At 42.2% G+C, this 16832-nt stretch overlaps 1 protein-coding gene across 2 annotated transcripts in view; it reads left to right on the top strand.

The window, feature by feature from the left end:
* Positions 1-16832, top strand: part of gpc3 (glypican 3) — an 87453-nt gene that overhangs the window by 35326 nt on the left and 35295 nt on the right. For both annotated transcript variants that reach the window (XM_085904562.1, XM_085904553.1), the window contains exons 3-5: positions 5737-6419; positions 13302-13438; positions 13728-13853. In XM_085904562.1, coding sequence (XP_085760688.1) covers positions 5737-6419; positions 13302-13438; positions 13728-13853 — 946 coding nt within the window. The remainder of the gene's footprint in view (positions 1-5736; positions 6420-13301; positions 13439-13727; positions 13854-16832) is intronic.

Here is a 16832-nt window from a genome sequence, read left to right as displayed (position 1 = left end):
GTCTTTTTAATACACCACCTTTAAAATGCAGCCCTGGAACTGCATAGAATATAAAAGTAACTGACTCTTGAATTGGTGCATAAAAAATAATTAACTTTTACAACACCATTACAAAACAACAACATAAATTGATCCTGAAATCCTAATCAATCAATGGACTTGGAGGTTGAAAAAAAATAACAAACCCGTAAGGAACACAAACTTCAGATAGCTCTTTTCAAATGGAGGGAGTAAAAGGAAAATATAGTATATTCAAGTTCAGCTCCCTAAAAACTGAATTTACCACTGATTAAAGATCCATTTCTAGATTGGTAGGGGTCCTGAGATGGAAGTGGCGTCTGTCAATGACACTGTCAAAGTGGTTAACGTTTGCCAAGAAGTGCCTTGTGTGTCTTGCAGCTTTGGCACTGCTTGACTCTTGCTGCCTTTGAATGCAGCTTCAAAGACTTTCTCAAGGTTTTCTTTTTTGGCAAGATCATACTAAAACAGTCCTTCTACCCTCTGGCCCTTTGCTGGCTTTGCTTTTACCCTTGCGTCCTCTCCACCCTGCTGTGTCCTTTGCACTGCAGTAGCCTGTCCTCTGTCAGAGCCTGCTGGTCGGCCCTTTTGACCTCGACAAGCACCGCAGCGCCACAGACCGATGGAGTCAATAGTGAAAGTTAGAAATATTGAAAGCGAGGAACCAGACCGGTATATTTGGAATCAGCACTATTGGTTTCTGTATGCTCCGGTTCCAACTTGGAAGAGATGCGGGTCATTATGGGAAATGGGCTTCTCAAACCAATCATCGATTTACATTTAAGGCAATGAATGTATATTTTCTTAGTTGCCTTTTAGAGAAGACTAATTTAAAAATGGCCCAGAGAATGAATGCGGTAAGACAACTACAAATTACAGTGGAATGTGAAAGTTAGATTGTAACTTTGCGGTTCCACTGCATTTGGTCTGGTTTTCGGGGAAAACTTTTCCCACTTTTTCATGAATGATCTGGTGCACGACTGTCTCTTATCCTTAGACATGAGTCATAGCTAGCTCTCACACTACGGTGTGCCAAATGTTGCCCCACACTGTCGCCACCTGGCTACCGTTGTGCTCTGTGGGAATTTTTTGTGGCGACGTTTATTGGTCTATGTATGCCTTGAAGGACAGATGGAGAAACCTAATACAAATCTCATTTCCACCCCGCTGTCCATTGGCCCTCACGGTCTACTGGTGATGCTATCTGGGCGTTAGCAACATCCTGTCTGTGTGGTTCCTGGAATCAGCTCACCCGACTCTGCTTTACTCCCCCCACCCACCAACTCATAATGCCGTGGGCACCCGGGTCCATCCCATTGGAGCATCTTGTCCGGTGATCAGATCTCAGATTACCTGGAACAAATTGTTCAGGCCCACTTAAGAAAAATGTGTCTAGAGAAACAGAATATTGTTTACAGTCAATCAACCGCAAAAGTATTTTTTATAGACACTTATACCATTTCTTCAAGTCGGCTGGGAAATGCGTGCCTGTGTGTGTCGTCATGGTATGTTTTGGCATTTTAGAAAACGGATGGGTAGATTTCAATTGGCATTTGAGCTGAGAATATGTTCATTCATTCAACTCATAAATTTAAATTGGCTATAGTTTTTCAAAAACTTTTTGTCAACTCAAGCACTTTATCCTTTGCAAAAACCACCGTTGTTTTACAGGCCATAAAAACCCAATGCCCCCGTAGGAAATAACGGAAGGTTCTAAAATATAAAACCTCTATTATATAATATGCACTGATGAATGTTTTAATAATTACACATCCTAAAATTTAACTGCTGGATACAGTCAAATATAAAAAATACAATTGAGTTCTAATCCTCAACTTTAATGAAGGGTGTTGGACATTTTTGACAAATTTACTGTAGGAGTCTACTGCCTGTATTTGGGATGGCCATTCCTTTCACATGTTTACCTATGTTTTAACAATTTCCATTTCCACTCATCTAATTTTTTGTCTCTTTTCCACTCTCATAGCCTTAATCACCCTTCTTCGGTGGAATTGGTAGGGGGGAAAAATGTGCAGTTTTTAATATGACAGCTAGTCCAGATGCAATATTTTATTACTGGAAGCAGGTGGTTGCAACTTGTATATCTGTCTCTATGGCGTCTAGAGGTGACACTCCATCAGCCCAATGGATTAGTCTCATTGTTGTGGTTATTTATTGATGTTTTCCTCACACCCGGATCATGGGAGGATGGCGAGAAGATTGATGAGACACAGTTCAGATCGAGTCTGCCGTTGCAGACAACCACAGACAGTGGTCAGCCAGTCTCGACTGCTACGAGCCCCGTTGCTGATTTATTTGACAAGCAATGTGATGGCTTCATGAACATCCAAGACGTTCAATGACAGGACGTTCATAGATTATATGCAAAGCCTGTTTCGTGTCATTTTTAGCTTTTTGATGACAAAATGAAGGGGTGTCTCTGTATTCGATCATCTTAATGTGTACAGCTTTGAGCTGGCTTTTGGATAATGACATGACCAACTCGGAAAGAAGATCTGTCTCGTGAGATGCTCACAAGATTGAAATATAACACTGGTGACAGTGCCCTCTGCAGAGCTTTGAGTGTGATCTGTATTTTCATGCTTCAAGGAAATGTTATGAAATTGAGAGGACAGGAATGCAAAGCAAATAGTAAGATTAAAACGCCAAGTCTTTCTCGCATGTCCTTGCTTGAGTCCTCCACCCCAGTTGCTTGTCCTCTCACTGAACCTTTTTGCCAACATTTGGCTACAGTTTTAAAAATCTTGATGTTTATTTGAATACCTTGGAATTTGGAGAGTTGTGGCTAATGAGGAAGAGATATTTCAATCTTGTTGCTTTTTCCTATGTCTGTGCAAAGCTCTCAGTCTCAGAGGACAATCGGCCAGCCAGCTTGCCTCCATCTGTGACACTGACAAATGTTACAGCTAATTCTAATTGTGTCCCTGTAGCTATCCATCTGTGGCTACTGCTTTGCTAATGTGTGTTCTCAACCCCCCGACAGTCGCATCCAAAGTGTCACAGGTCTCTGACATACAGGCCCTCTCCCTCCATTAGAGGACACCTGATCCCACAAAGGCTTTCACAGATGAAGGGGAAGAAAAAAAAAAACAGCAGCATGCGCAGGAAATGGGCTTGCGGTGTTTCTTACCATGACCCTGGTTGCTTACATTGAATTGCATTTATCACGAGCCCTCTAGTCTTTCTCCGAACTTTACAAAGTGCCTCTTCTCTTTGTGCTGAATGAGATATCATAGGTAGCAGTAGAAGACCATAAGAAGAAACAAAGGATCGAAGAAGCTAATCCACTTGAGGTGGATGCACAGCTCAGCACCACATTTAATTTCAAGTTTCTCTCATCCTCTTGATCTTGTCTTCCTAGTGATCACCAGGGAAGGTATTGTATCTTCCGGTGTAGTTTCAGTCTAAATATGTAAGCGCACTATTCTTATAACTCTTTAATCAAACCATTTTGTTAAATACAAAGGCGATAATGCCATGTTTGCCTCCCTTTCTCCTGAAGCATTGTGTTATCACAATAACCACTGATTTACCATACTTCCTAACATCTACTTCAAGTCATCAGTAAAAATCGACGCAACTCTCATATCACACCATAGCTCCCCTACAAACCCCATTGAACAATGCACACGGAGTCTCTTTGAGAGAAAACGATGAAAGGCGGTTATTATGTATTTACGGTGTGTGTTTGTTTGTGTGTCATTGAGGCAGCCTGCCTCAAACAAAGACAACAAACACCAGCCTAGCACAAACCAAATATATATTTGATTATCCATCCCTTTTCTACACTGCTTATCCCCATCTGTGTTATGGATGAGTTGGAGCCTGTTCCAGCTGAGTCTGGACAAGCAGGAGCTAAACCCTGCACCTGTCCCCCATGCGCAGAGCCCTGTCTATAGTGATCTAAACTGAGATAATGCCGATGGTGTAAATGTTTTTATTTTCCCAAGACCATGCGGGAAGAATTCCGTTGGCAATTAAACCATATAGCAATTTCCGAAGAAATCTGTTTATGATGAGCAAAAAGATCAGATTTCCCTCAATGCACTTTTTTTTATATTGAACATGTCAATCATATGATTTGAGTCACAATTTTATTGGATTTTACGTTCAAATGTTTGAGGGCAGGGTCAACTCTTTATTTATTTATTTATTTTTTTTTACTAAGGGAAGTCATGGTAGCTGTACAATCATGGTAATCTAAAATGCCTGTGCAGTGTGTAGAGTGTATTTGGACTGCAGCATGTCAGAGAGCCGATGTTAAGACAAAGTCCAATATCTCTCCTTTAAAAGCTCAAGAGAAAAACACCTCGTGGCCTATCGATTGAATAGAAATGAAATATCTAAGCGGGTCTTCAAATCTCAGACAGTTAATCGGGAGTTTGTGCTCACCATGGCTTGATGAAGAGCTCTTATTACAACTGTTCTAAAAAATGAAATGCCTTTTAAGACTTTATTCATATTGTTACGTTCATTCATTGAAGTACATGGAATACACACTGACTACACTGCTAGTGACTTTCACCATGTGTCAATGGATTACTGGGTGAATTTACAAGCCCACTGATTCCCTTCTCAAAGATCTTATAAAGGGGCTCATTCATAGCTCTTATTCACAGCAAAGCAGGTTTGCATAGTTGTGTGATGTCGCATATCAACTTCCTTATTGGGTAAAAAACAAACAAACAATGTTCACACTAAAGCCCATTTTGCTTTGCACTAGTGAGAAAGATTGTCAGAGCATTTTGCTGTGCAACTGTCTCAGAGGACTTTTTAGAGCGTCACTTGATGCAAAATGAAGACAAGAATAAAAGCTTCCCAGCAAGTATATCTCCCGTGAAATCAGACATTAAAAAGATCAGATGAAATGGCACACTGATCAAGAAAAGAAAACCACTAGCAATTCCCTGCACCTAGAAGCTGGAGCTATCATTCAAAATGGAGGTGTAGTGGACCCGTGGGGGTATAACTTCAGCATCACTTGCCTCTCTACAGGTAAAAGCTTCATTGCACTGACTCGCAGCTCCCCCGCAAAGTTTAGTAATAGTGCTCTAAATCCCTGCTGTTATTGCCCTTTCATACCATGGCTGCTGGCTGCATTGAGAGAACCTTCATCTCCTGTTGCAGCTTGGAGATAAGACATTGACTCTTTGAGCCTCAAAATGCCAATGCTTATTTTCCTTCGTCATTTGCCTTGCTCCTTGTGCACTCTCTATGACCGACCGCTTGTGTACAGTATTATAGGAATACACTGTGAGTTCCTTTTTGCGTTTTGTGTCCAGTTATTGAGTTGAATTTGATTTTGCCCTCAGTTGAATAAAGAATGTTAGACCTCTGATAAGGAAAGTACACAAAACAAAACAGCTTACATATATTTGTTATGGACTATTTGGGCCATATGTACAAAAATAAGAATCATGTGGATGGTCCATCTGCAACTGGTAAAAATCTGGGATCCAGACAGACCATTTAAGAATGAATAAAGAAATAAAGAAATAAAGAAATAAACGTTTTGCGGGAAAGCTTGCGGGTTGGCTTGAGTAATCGTGAGTTTCCATGTGAGTGCCTGGGCGTGAGCTGTGGTCGATAGCAGCTTCTGCACAAGTGTGCTTATTTTAATTTAGTCCCAGCTTTCACAACGCATAGCAGCCTCTTTTTACAACAATCACCCCTTGTTGCTGTGTCCTTGTCTTGCAGAGGCTTTCGACTTGGTGCTGCGTCATGGTCGAAACGCTACACTGGCTATGCTGAAGTCGGAGTTCCCCGCTCTCGGAGGTGGAGCCCAGAGCTCGGTCGGGCAGCTCTTCCTGGACATGTCTCTCTACATTCTGGGCTCGGACTCCGCAGTGGATCACATGGTGGCGGTGCTCTACGGCCGCCTTTTTCACATGACATACCGCCGCTTGCTCGGGGGCAGCGGGTCCTTGTCTGAGGAGTGTGTCAGAGAAGCCTGGAAGGACTCGGGAGCCTTTGGCCCTTATCCCAAAATGATGATGACTCGTCTGTCCCGCTCCCTCCTCGCAACACGAGTCTTTCTTCAGGCGTTGAACCTGGGCATCGAGGTTGTTAATACCACTGACCACCTGAGACCCGGTCGGGACTGTAGCCGAGCCTTGATGAGACTGTGGTACTGTCCGCACTGTCAAGGCATGATTGGGCCCCCAGTCTGCAGAGGCTTCTGCCAAGCGGTGATGCACAGCTGCCTGGGGGGAGCAGCCGAGGTGCAACCTCACTGGAAGACCTACGTGGACGGATTGGGGAAGCTGGCAGCGGCCATGAGCGGCGAGCAGGACATGGAGGCGGTTGTCCTCAGACTTCCGGCTATCATTAAACTGGCTCTCAAACACGCAGTAAATGCGCGCAGCCGTCTCAGCAGTGTGGTGAGTCACACATGCATGCACAGAAAAGAAACAACAAAATACCATAAATTAGAATTAACAACTCCAGATTTTATGAGGGAAGGAAACAATAATTTTACTGTGAGTCTCAATGGCTGTGAGGTAAAAATCAGACACACCAGTTCACCTTTTGACTTGTCGAATGGTTCTGTGTTCAATCCTTTCTGTGTGGAGGTTTCAATGTTCTTCCTGTGATTGCACACTTTTTCAAATGCATGTTATGTTAATAATTGAATACTCCATAAAGACTTAATGAATACTTAATATGTGCCCTGCAATTGACTGGCGACCAGTTCATGATGTGGCTCGCCTGTCCCCGCAATTATGAGCGTGGAAAAAACACCACCTTCTAAACAGAAATACACACATTTTGTCTTATGCGCAGTCCTCTTCATTCATCATTATTTGGTTTTGATTTTGGGTTAGGGTTTGTCGGTTCATATTTAATGTCTCACTTCCAGTTAGTCATTAATTCAAATGATGTGTAGTCTTATGCATTTGATACTTTGAGTCTTTGGACTTTGGCAGTTTTGAATCATTCCGGGCCTTGTCTGCCTTTTTGTTCTATTGATCTTAAATTCCCTTTTTTGAGAGGACTCCTGCCTTGCTTTCCCGCTTCCCCGCACTTGGCTCCTCAACCACGGACATCCATAACAAGACAGCATTGTCAGACAGAGCTTTAAAAACTATTCTATTAGTGCTCTGATGAATGTTAAGAAAGTGAGCATTATTATTCGTAGAGGTGCATTCCGAAAAAGAACTTTCAGCTCTCTATATAAAGTGTGTAGGTGAGATTATATGATCAATTTTAAAAGCAACGTTTTCCGAGCCATAAAGCGAATGTATAAAAGTGTCAGAGAACATTGTTTTAACAAGCATTTCTTTTTTTTTTTTTTTCCCAGCAGTAAAAGCCGTCCCAATAGCAGTGACCCGTTATTTGCGGTTACTGCTGCAATGAAAGCGTCAGGTTTGTTCTAGGACCACGAATGAAGTCAGGGAGAAGTGCTCATGAAAAATGGAGTCATTTTTCTGCCAGAGCGACAGAGCCTGATGTGTGTTTGCTCTTGTATATCCGGTGAACTTTTCACTCTCACACCCAGAATCCCCACAGTGACTGGGTTTCTACTCACGAGCCATCACTTATTAATTCACAGGTTGACCTCACTTGCTTCGCATCCTCAAATCGCTGATGTTCTTTCACTCTCTCTGTGCAGGATCGCCATTTAAAATTAAATACCATTGCAGTTCCAGTCACCACGGATGACTTTAATTTGTGCTCATGGCTCAGACTGGTTCCACTATATAGGATTATAGTTGCTATGTCAGTGTGTTGCTCCTTTTTTTGTGACAAGGTCGTGCATGTGCCTGAGTGGGTTAGTGTTCCAGTGTAATCTTGCTGAGACACGCCTTGCTCAGGGATGTCAGTCGAAGGTCAGCAGCATTGTTTCTCATACTGCTAGTTTTGTCTCCAAAATGTCACTGGAGAAATAACAACGCTTCATTATTTTACCTCAAAAAAGTTTCACTTTTCAATTTCAAATTGAGGATGAGGCAATAGAGCCATGTACAGCCGTGGCAAGGCAATTTGGTACAGCAGAAAAGGGCCTTAAGAATCCAAACTGTCTGTGATGTCGAATACCTGCTACCGAGTTATTCAAAATTTCATCAAGTATTGTTGGAATAGTGAGACCCATTTTCAATCTGCCTTTTATTTGAAAAGGTCTGGAAAAAAGTGATGCGCATACGGTTGAAAGCTTTACCGGATGGACATGACATCATGGAGAAAAACGCTTTAAGCATCACCCAGTGTCAGTCGTGTTATGAGTTTAACCCTAACCCGCACTATTCTGTTGGCTCATTGGTAGTACCAAGTGGGCATTGGTGGTAGTGCACTAAAGTGATGATGATCCTGTTTGGCTGACAGAATTTGTGTCATGGTTGCTCTAAGATGCGCTCTGCCCCACTGTTGTATGGTGTTCTGCAGGGCTCAATTTTGGGGCCCCTTCTATTTTCAGTGGATTTGCTGCCAATGGAAAACGTGGTTTTTTTTCTTCCACTTTGATGCGGATGACATTCATTGCTGAATAAAAAGGACGCTTTCTCATCAATGACATTTTTTTCCTGTCTGAAGGACCTAAAGGTTTTGGTTGGCACTGAATTTCTTGAATTCTAATGAAAAGAAAACAAAATGTATGGTCCCAGTGGCTCATGGACATCCCTCCCTGCTGGCTTGGGACCCCTGATGCTTTATCTAAAGCCAAAAGTCTCTGACATTGGTTTAATTGGACAGTGGTTTTAAATTGGACTGACAAGGTTGACCTCACTTGCTAGTGAGCTCAGTTGGTGCTGTTGTTAATTTTTTTTTCCATTTTAGGCAGCTGGCTAAGGAAAAGTCTCTTATTTTCTTAACGTCGCTTAGAAACAGTAATCCATACCTTCGTTACATCTGGGCTGGATTGCAGTAATGCACTTTATTTTGTAGTCAGCCAGTCCTCCCTCAAGTATTTCCAGTTGGCTTGCTTCCAAACTGGTGCTCATAGGAGGCACCTATACCCCCTATTCCGGCCTTCTGTACATTTTAAAGTTTGTTTTGACATTCTTCTATTTGTTTTTAAATCTTTAAATTGTCTCATACTACCTACGCAACTGCCCGGTGCTTCACGTCCGCTGACCAGTCGTCACTGGAGGTACCGAGGACTAAGCAGAACTTCAGAGATCAGATACAGAGATACAGAAATCAGTAATATGGGTCCATGACAGATCAGTCTACAGGAAAGATAAGATATGTATCATTTGGAAGAGCGCAACATTGAAAGTTGATCTTTTAAGACTGAGAAGATTATTTCTTTGAAATGCATGAAACCCTAAATGTGTGTATAAGTTTTAGTTTGTCAATGCAAGCCCCGGTTTAGGTTTAACTCATCTAAAACTACAAGAATTCAAGTTTAAACACGTCAAATTATTTGTAAGACTAAAGCACAGCAAATATTGAACACTTTATTTCAAGCTATATGTAGTTAATATTTAGTTTTAGCCTGACTTTGACATCCACCGTGCAAAGAAAAAAAGTCTTCCTCTTTAAATATGCTTCAATAGTTTCAAAAAAAAGTCCTCCCATGATGCCTTGTTTGGTGGTTTCATGTGATTTCAAGTCTCTCACTTAACCTGCCCTCAAGGGAAGCTCTCAGAGCTGTTACCCGCAGTGATAGACAGATTGACTGAGCACAGTAGTGAGAGATGTCAACACTTTAAACATGGACTCTGCTGGCGTGGTGGTAACCATCATAAGTCTGGCGGCCTTCTCCCCCAGCATGTGAATGTTCATTTCTTCCTCCTGGCACAAATCCAGTATGACTCCACCTGTTCCGAGAGAAAAGAGAGGGCAGCCAAGAACCCTGCAGCTCCAATCCATCCCACTGTCAACTTGCCACCCCTTCTCCCGGAGTTTGATGTCATCCACTTCACTCTGTACATCTCACTCTGAACATTACACTCGTTCTTTCATTCTCTCTTTTCCTGCCGCCCATTCGCTTGGCTGTGAGAGAAGATGCATGATTTATGAAGCTCTATTTTTATCAGTTACTCGGGAGAAAGAGGAGCGAAGGCGCGACAAAGACGGGGACAGAATAGAAGGATGGTGGGGGAAGGCGGGTGAACCCAAGAGGACGAAGGACAGATGAGTGAGTGCAGGGGAAACATTCATCACCCAGTCAGGCCTCGGCTCAAATGAAGACAGGAAGTCGGCTACCACGCAAAGATGATGGATCTGGCCGGCATTGTTGGAGATTGTCTGTTGCGTGTTGTTTCACACCGGACAGAGCAGCAAGCACGCTATAATGCCACGTCTTGTCACTGTGACGGTGACATTTTTTTTAGAACTATTCCCGTTGCACTGTTCCCTGATCTTCTATTGTCTTGCTGTTGTGCAGGCAGATCCAGCCAAGTCCTAATAAATATTTTACTGAGGAAACAGAATGTAGAAATCCAAACATTATTCCAAAATAAAAAACAAACATGGTCTGAGCTTGTAAAACATAACAGGTCCTGAGATCATTCTAGTAGAAGGAAAGAAACCATAGCTATCTTTGCCACAGACATTCATATGATTTTGTGAATCAAGTAACTTAATCCTGACTCTTTTGCTGATTGCTAGTTCAGTGAAATGTATCCAATTTACTTGACATTTATACCATGGTAAATATACCGGTTGCAAATCTCAATTACACAGGATTTGCACATTCATTGATGTGCAATGCTGATAATCACTTCATCATTTCCTCCTTATTGGGAAGTTGTGATGTTGAAGTGTGTTTTTTGCCATTTCATCAGAACTCAAAGTGGTGTCTTAAGTGGAAGTCAACTTTGAATGGTTCAGCAATTGCAAATCTGTGAGTGGAAAGTGTGAAATCAAATCAGGACTCTCGTAACCTTGGCTACGTAGCAGCTCTCTTTTTTAAACTGTGCTGTAAATCGCAGCCTTGACTCGTCTATTTTAGCGTTCACTGCAGATGAATGAATGACTTTGGAACTTTTTTTGGTTAAGTCTCATTGACGTGAAGCCAACGTTTACGAACTGAAGGTGTACTGAAATTAGGGAAGTAAGTTGCTTTGATTTTAACTGTATCGTACATAATAGTTCTTAATTTGGAGTAATTCAACCTGAGACTAGACATTGAACTTTCATCTTATCTCAATGAATCAAATATCTATTCATCAAGGTTAATTAGGGTCACATCTGAAAATACTGTAATAAAAAAAAGAAGTCATTCTCATTCAAAACAACAAAATCATGATTTGAAATAAAATGCGATTTCCTTTATGATATAAATAAAAATAAATGCTTCTATAGAATAAGAAGTCAAAATGCCACCTCCTTAAGTTTCCTAAGAAAGAGCTGGTAAACCATGCAATGGGGGGGGGGGGGCAATTGGGTGAGTCCACCTACCCAAATACCCGCGACTCCGCTCTGTTCATTTTAGCCTTGCCACATTTGAGAGCTTACATTGAGAGACACGTTACCTGGATCCTGCTTCGTAACCGCAGCCCCTTATGGAAAAAACAAAGGACCTACAATAATAATGAAACTTCATATAAGTTTGCTGACTCCAAAGTACCTATTATGACCAGTAAAGTGGAATTCTGTTGAAAGTTCTACTTGTTTTTTTTGTTGATATTTTCGCTTGACATCATGTTGACATGTAGATCCAGAAGACCTAAGATGAATTTGAATGATGAATTACAAAGCAATTGTGTGTTCTATGAGTTGTGGATAGGTCCCATCCCTCCATCAGTGCAGCAGGCTGCCCAGTGAAGATAAAACCACGCAGGTATTTCCAAGCACTCCCACCGAGGCAGGCCTTATCAGCTGCTACCCTGTAGCTTGTGTTAGTCCATCGCTGCGTGACATTAATACCCCGCTAATGTGCCCCATCCTTGAAGATTCTCAAAACAATCGGCATGGGCGGACGAAGGAGCGTCTGTGCTGAATCAGTCCCTCCCAGAGTCCCCCGTGGCTTCTCAAAGAATGTGCCAACCAAAAGAAGAACATGGTTCCACTCACATTAATCATGGCCTGTGGGAGTAGCAGCGACCGCTGCAGGCACCGTGCAACGGGGACAATTACGTGAGAGGGAGATTGGGGGAACAGAGGCTGTATGTGTGTGTGTGTGTGTGTGTGTGTGTGTGTGTGTGTGTGTGTGTGTGTGTGTGTGTGTGTGTGTGTGTGTGTGTGTGTGTGTGTGTGTGTGTGTGTGTGCGTGTTTTGTGAAGGTAATACAGATGTTCTGGAGTCCATGGGGACTTCTCCATTTTGGGGAACAGTTGGTGAACAATTGTGTTTGTTTATGTGTTTGTTTTTATTGTATAGTCAGCCAACAAATATAAGATACATTTAAAACAAAAGTAAAACAACCAAACTAAAAACACATACGTTGTTATGGATCGACCAGCGCAGAATTGGGGTGGACCATTCTCCGATCTTCTGCACCTCCGACCCCCTGCATTAATCAAGAACAAATTGAAGCAGACATCTTCAAAATATTGCCAATGAGAAAAGATTACGTCCAATTTGATACTTTTAACCTGAAGCTTTATGTTGCTCTTCATGTTGTGTGATTGTTTTTTTTCCTCATTCCCCTTTGTGTGTGTTTTCTGGTCATCCTCATGTCATGGGGTCAAAGTCTATTATAGAGACTCAGCCCCAGCATGTAGATGACAGCAGGTGAACGATCCCGAGGGTCCGCGCCACCATTGTCAGAATATAGATGTCCGCCGTCTTCATCAGTAATGTGCTGCTGCAAGCAGCTGTCTCTTCAGTTTAAGGAGAGCGAGACACAATTAGCTGTTAAATGCTAGATGGCAAAATTAAGCTCAGGCCAGTATCCCCTGGGGAAATTAAACCACCAGCAAATCTTCAAACCGGCAGCTAAACATTAAGAACAATTTGCATGTTTATAGCACCTGCAAAACGTGTGCCAAGTGCATTATCTCTGGGAGACAGAGTGAGTTTATTATTGTTACGTACATCCCATGTGGAAACACAATGGCATTTATTTAGGAAGCGAGGCAAACGAGGGGCCTTATTTTATTGCCGCACATTTTGGAGTATCGCAATGACAAACTCAAACGGGGGGTGTGAATGAATGGCTGGCGGATGATACAATGACATTTTTGTTATGCAAATTCCCACTTTCTTCTCTTCTCAAAATAAACACACCTAAACAGATGACAATTTGCAGAGGAGCTCAGCAGATGGAGCGCTGACAGTACCCGGCGGTGGCATCCTTGCTACATGCAGTGAAAATAAATACGCTTACGTGCGGGAGATGGAAGCACTCTCACTCGAATTCACCCTCTCTTCTACAGGTGAGCAGCATGTGTGGACAATCTCAGCAGCGGTCCACCCGCTCTGTCGTGTCCCCGCCTTTCAGGCATCCCGCTGCTTCTGTGGCCCGCAAAACTCAAGCCTCAGATCCCGATGAAACCTTAGGGGGCCTCCGAAGGTGAGCAGACCACGGGCTTCTAGCTTGCTATCCCGCAGATGAAAAGTTTATTTGTGTGCCGAAACAACATTGTACTGCTTTCAACCAGTTTCTTTTCCCCACGTAAGTCACAGGTCAGAGCGCGCTTTGTAACAATGCCCCTCGGGCCCACTGGCCTGTGCAACACTACTTAAATTAACGCCAATTAGAAGAAGAGACATTGTTACTTTCTCTCTCCCGTGAGACTCATCTCATTGGTCAGCTCTCTGGTTTACTCGTGATGGACATTCTGTTGCTTCACCTTCTTCAGGGAGTTCATTTCCAATCTGAGAGAATTCAGCTCCTTCTACAGTGGGCTCGGGGAGTCTCTGTGCAGCCGAGAGCCGGCTCCAGCAAACCAATCTCTCTGCTGGAATGGGCAAGAAATGACAGACAGGTAAGTCGACGGCTCGTCTTTTTGAATGGAAGAGCACAAATATGACGTGGGCCAAACTGAAAATACATATTTTATTGACTTCTGTAGTGCTTGTCCTCATCAGGTTCAACTTTAGCCAATATTTTGATAGCCTTTTGGTTAAGAGAATGGATTTCACAGTGAAAATTCATTTACACCGTTACACTTCCAAATAAAAATTTTTTTCTGCTTTCTATTTCAGCTAAAATGATTTTAATGTTGATCTCGGTAGACGTCCTCTTTCTCACTCGCTCTTTCTTTGCTTGCATCATGCTCGCAGTCAACACAGTGCCCATGCGTAGGCAATTACTCTCCTTATATGGTGTACTTGGCAAGTAAGGGGCGGAGTGGTGGTGGTCCACTTCACCCTTACTCTTGAACACCATATCCTATTACTTCCTACTTTCTGTCCATCCCTTCGCACCGTCATTTTAAATATGGCTCTCAAACTCATACTGTGGATTTTACTTCTTGCCCTTTGAAATTATTTGTAGAGTTTAATCTTTGCACTGGCACGTTTTAGAGGAAATGTGCTCCGGGTGAATTTTTTGACCTCTTGTTCCAGAGGGCAGCTGCAGTGAGAGAGTCTGTCTCAAAGATAGGGAATTTCAGGAGGAGACACGGTGCTACTGGAGGGGCAGGGTTGTCCTGAGGGGATGATTACAAACTGGACCGAACTGTGCGATAGGAACGTGTTGGAAGGTTGCAGAGGAGAGTGAATGATGGAATGATTACAATACCTCCTAGCAAGCAATTCTCAGCGTCTCCACCTATAGCATGTGTGCGCAAAAACACAAGTGTTTTTTTTCCCTTCTCAATTTGACCTGGATCATCTTCCAAGATTCAAAAGTTTTTTATTCGCCATGTTTGAGCGTGCCAAACAAGGAATTTGACTTCGGTACATCACAGCCTCTGTTCAACATTTAGGTGACTAACAACACTCAGGACATGTGTAAAATATTCTCAAAGCATCCCCTGATCTTAAACTCCCAGGAGGGCAAGGAAAAACTCAAAACTCCAACTAGGGGAAATGAGAAACCTTGAGAAGAAACCACAGATGGGAGGGTCCCTCTTCCAGGATGACCAGGCTGCAATGGATGCAGAGAGGACACATAGTACAAACCGTGTAGACAATTCACAAAATGTGTGGAGAGCCGGATGTTATTGCACAGCTCTAAGAGTGGTGTGAGTTCATCATAGCAACAGCCTGGGGGAAGAAGCTGTCCATAACCATTCCAGATAGAATCATCTTCCAATTGTCTCACATGGTCAAAATAAAAATGATTTTATCGGCTCCTGGGAGAATCAAGTGCTGGATGTTTGCATTACTTCAGCAGTGACCTTAAAGCTAAATATAGTGGGGGAGTTTTTTCCCCCCCCATACCACTCTGAGCTAAAATCACTGGAGGAACTTTTTTTCACCACATCAAACAGCGTCATGCTGATACCTGATAGATTTGAGTGGTGCGTGTGATCTCAAAGCGTACATATCCACCCCTGCATACACGAGAGAGATAAACGATGGAAGGGGAAATGCTTTGTTGAGTCTAAACATTTCATGTCTATGGGAGGAGTTGGTCAGAAAAAGCAAAAGATACCAGTGCTTATTTTGGTTCAGGTCACACAAGGTGATGTATTGTAACAGGATTGACAATTTGTACAATCTCAATATTAAACCTCCAGTCGTTTGATTTGTTGCTAGAACCGTTGGAAATAATGGAAATTGAAAAAAAAAATCAACTGAACTGCATCTTACTGACAAACTTGATTTAAATTTATAGTTTCAGCTGACTTTATTTCACCTTGTAAGTGCGATCCAAATCTTGAATTATATTGAACAGCTGAATTTATATTCTAGCTCATGTGTTTATATTGCTAAGAAGTTTTATTGTCTACATAACCACATTACTCATCCATTTTTTTCTACCACTTGGGATTCTCAAAGTGTGGTACGTGGGCTCCCTCTAGTTTAGGATTCTCAAAGTGTGGTACGTGGGCTCCCTCTAGTGTTTGGTAAATAATCACTAAGTACAGGTAACGGTTAACAAGTTATTTAATATTTACATTTTAAGTACAATTTTAATTGAACTTTCATGTGCAATACCTGTTAATTGAGTCATTATTTATGGACAGCTTCCCATGTTAAAGTTATAACAAAAAAAACACATCAGATTTATATAACGCTTTTTTGGACACCCCACAGCTGCACTGAGGCAGGCTGACACAGGCATGAGTGCCAGTGTGCGCCCCTCAGACCACCATCAAACATTCGCAACCGGGCATATGTCAGTGTAAATGGCATAATAAAGTTAATTTTTAATATTCAAACTGTGTGTAATTTACAATGCTATACAATGTGGATATACAACAACCTCGTTTTTGTTGAACACTTAGGCCCACTATTCTACTCAGTTAATGATGGAGGTACTTGGACAGCAAAGTCTTTTTTGAGAACCTCGTTGCCATGGAAGCAGACTAATATCTTCTACCACGTGTCCCTGGCCAAATCTGCCAATTTACTTTTCAAATTCTATCCAATCTTACCTTAACTCATGAACAAAAAGCAGAGACCCCAAACCACATTATACATTGGCAGAAAGAGAAGAAAAAAACCCCTCAAATGAATAATTACAGCATTGTGGAGAAAATCAACCAATCACTTTCAGAACCTTGTATGTATTGTGCAATATAACATTGCATGTGGTGAAAAGCAGCAGTGCATTATTAACAGAAGCCACAAAACAGGAAAGTGTGACCTCTGACCATGTCTGTCAGCTTGGGTGGGTGTGCGCCATTATGTCATGCGGAAGGAAACAGCTTCACATCTGGTAGAATCAGCCATATCAATCAGTTTAATTTAGGTTAAGTCATCTGATCAAAGAATAGAATAAGAACAGTTATAGATAACAATATAACTACAAAATGTTACATTTGATAACATTACAGGTATTTATTGCAAGG

Source organism: Syngnathus leptorhynchus, chromosome 2, assembly GCF_054491065.1.
Source record: "Syngnathus leptorhynchus isolate UIUO chromosome 2, UIUO_Slep, whole genome shotgun sequence".
NCBI lineage: Eukaryota > Metazoa > Chordata > Actinopteri > Syngnathiformes > Syngnathidae > Syngnathus > Syngnathus leptorhynchus.
This window is presented reverse-complemented; position numbering and strand designations above follow the sequence as displayed.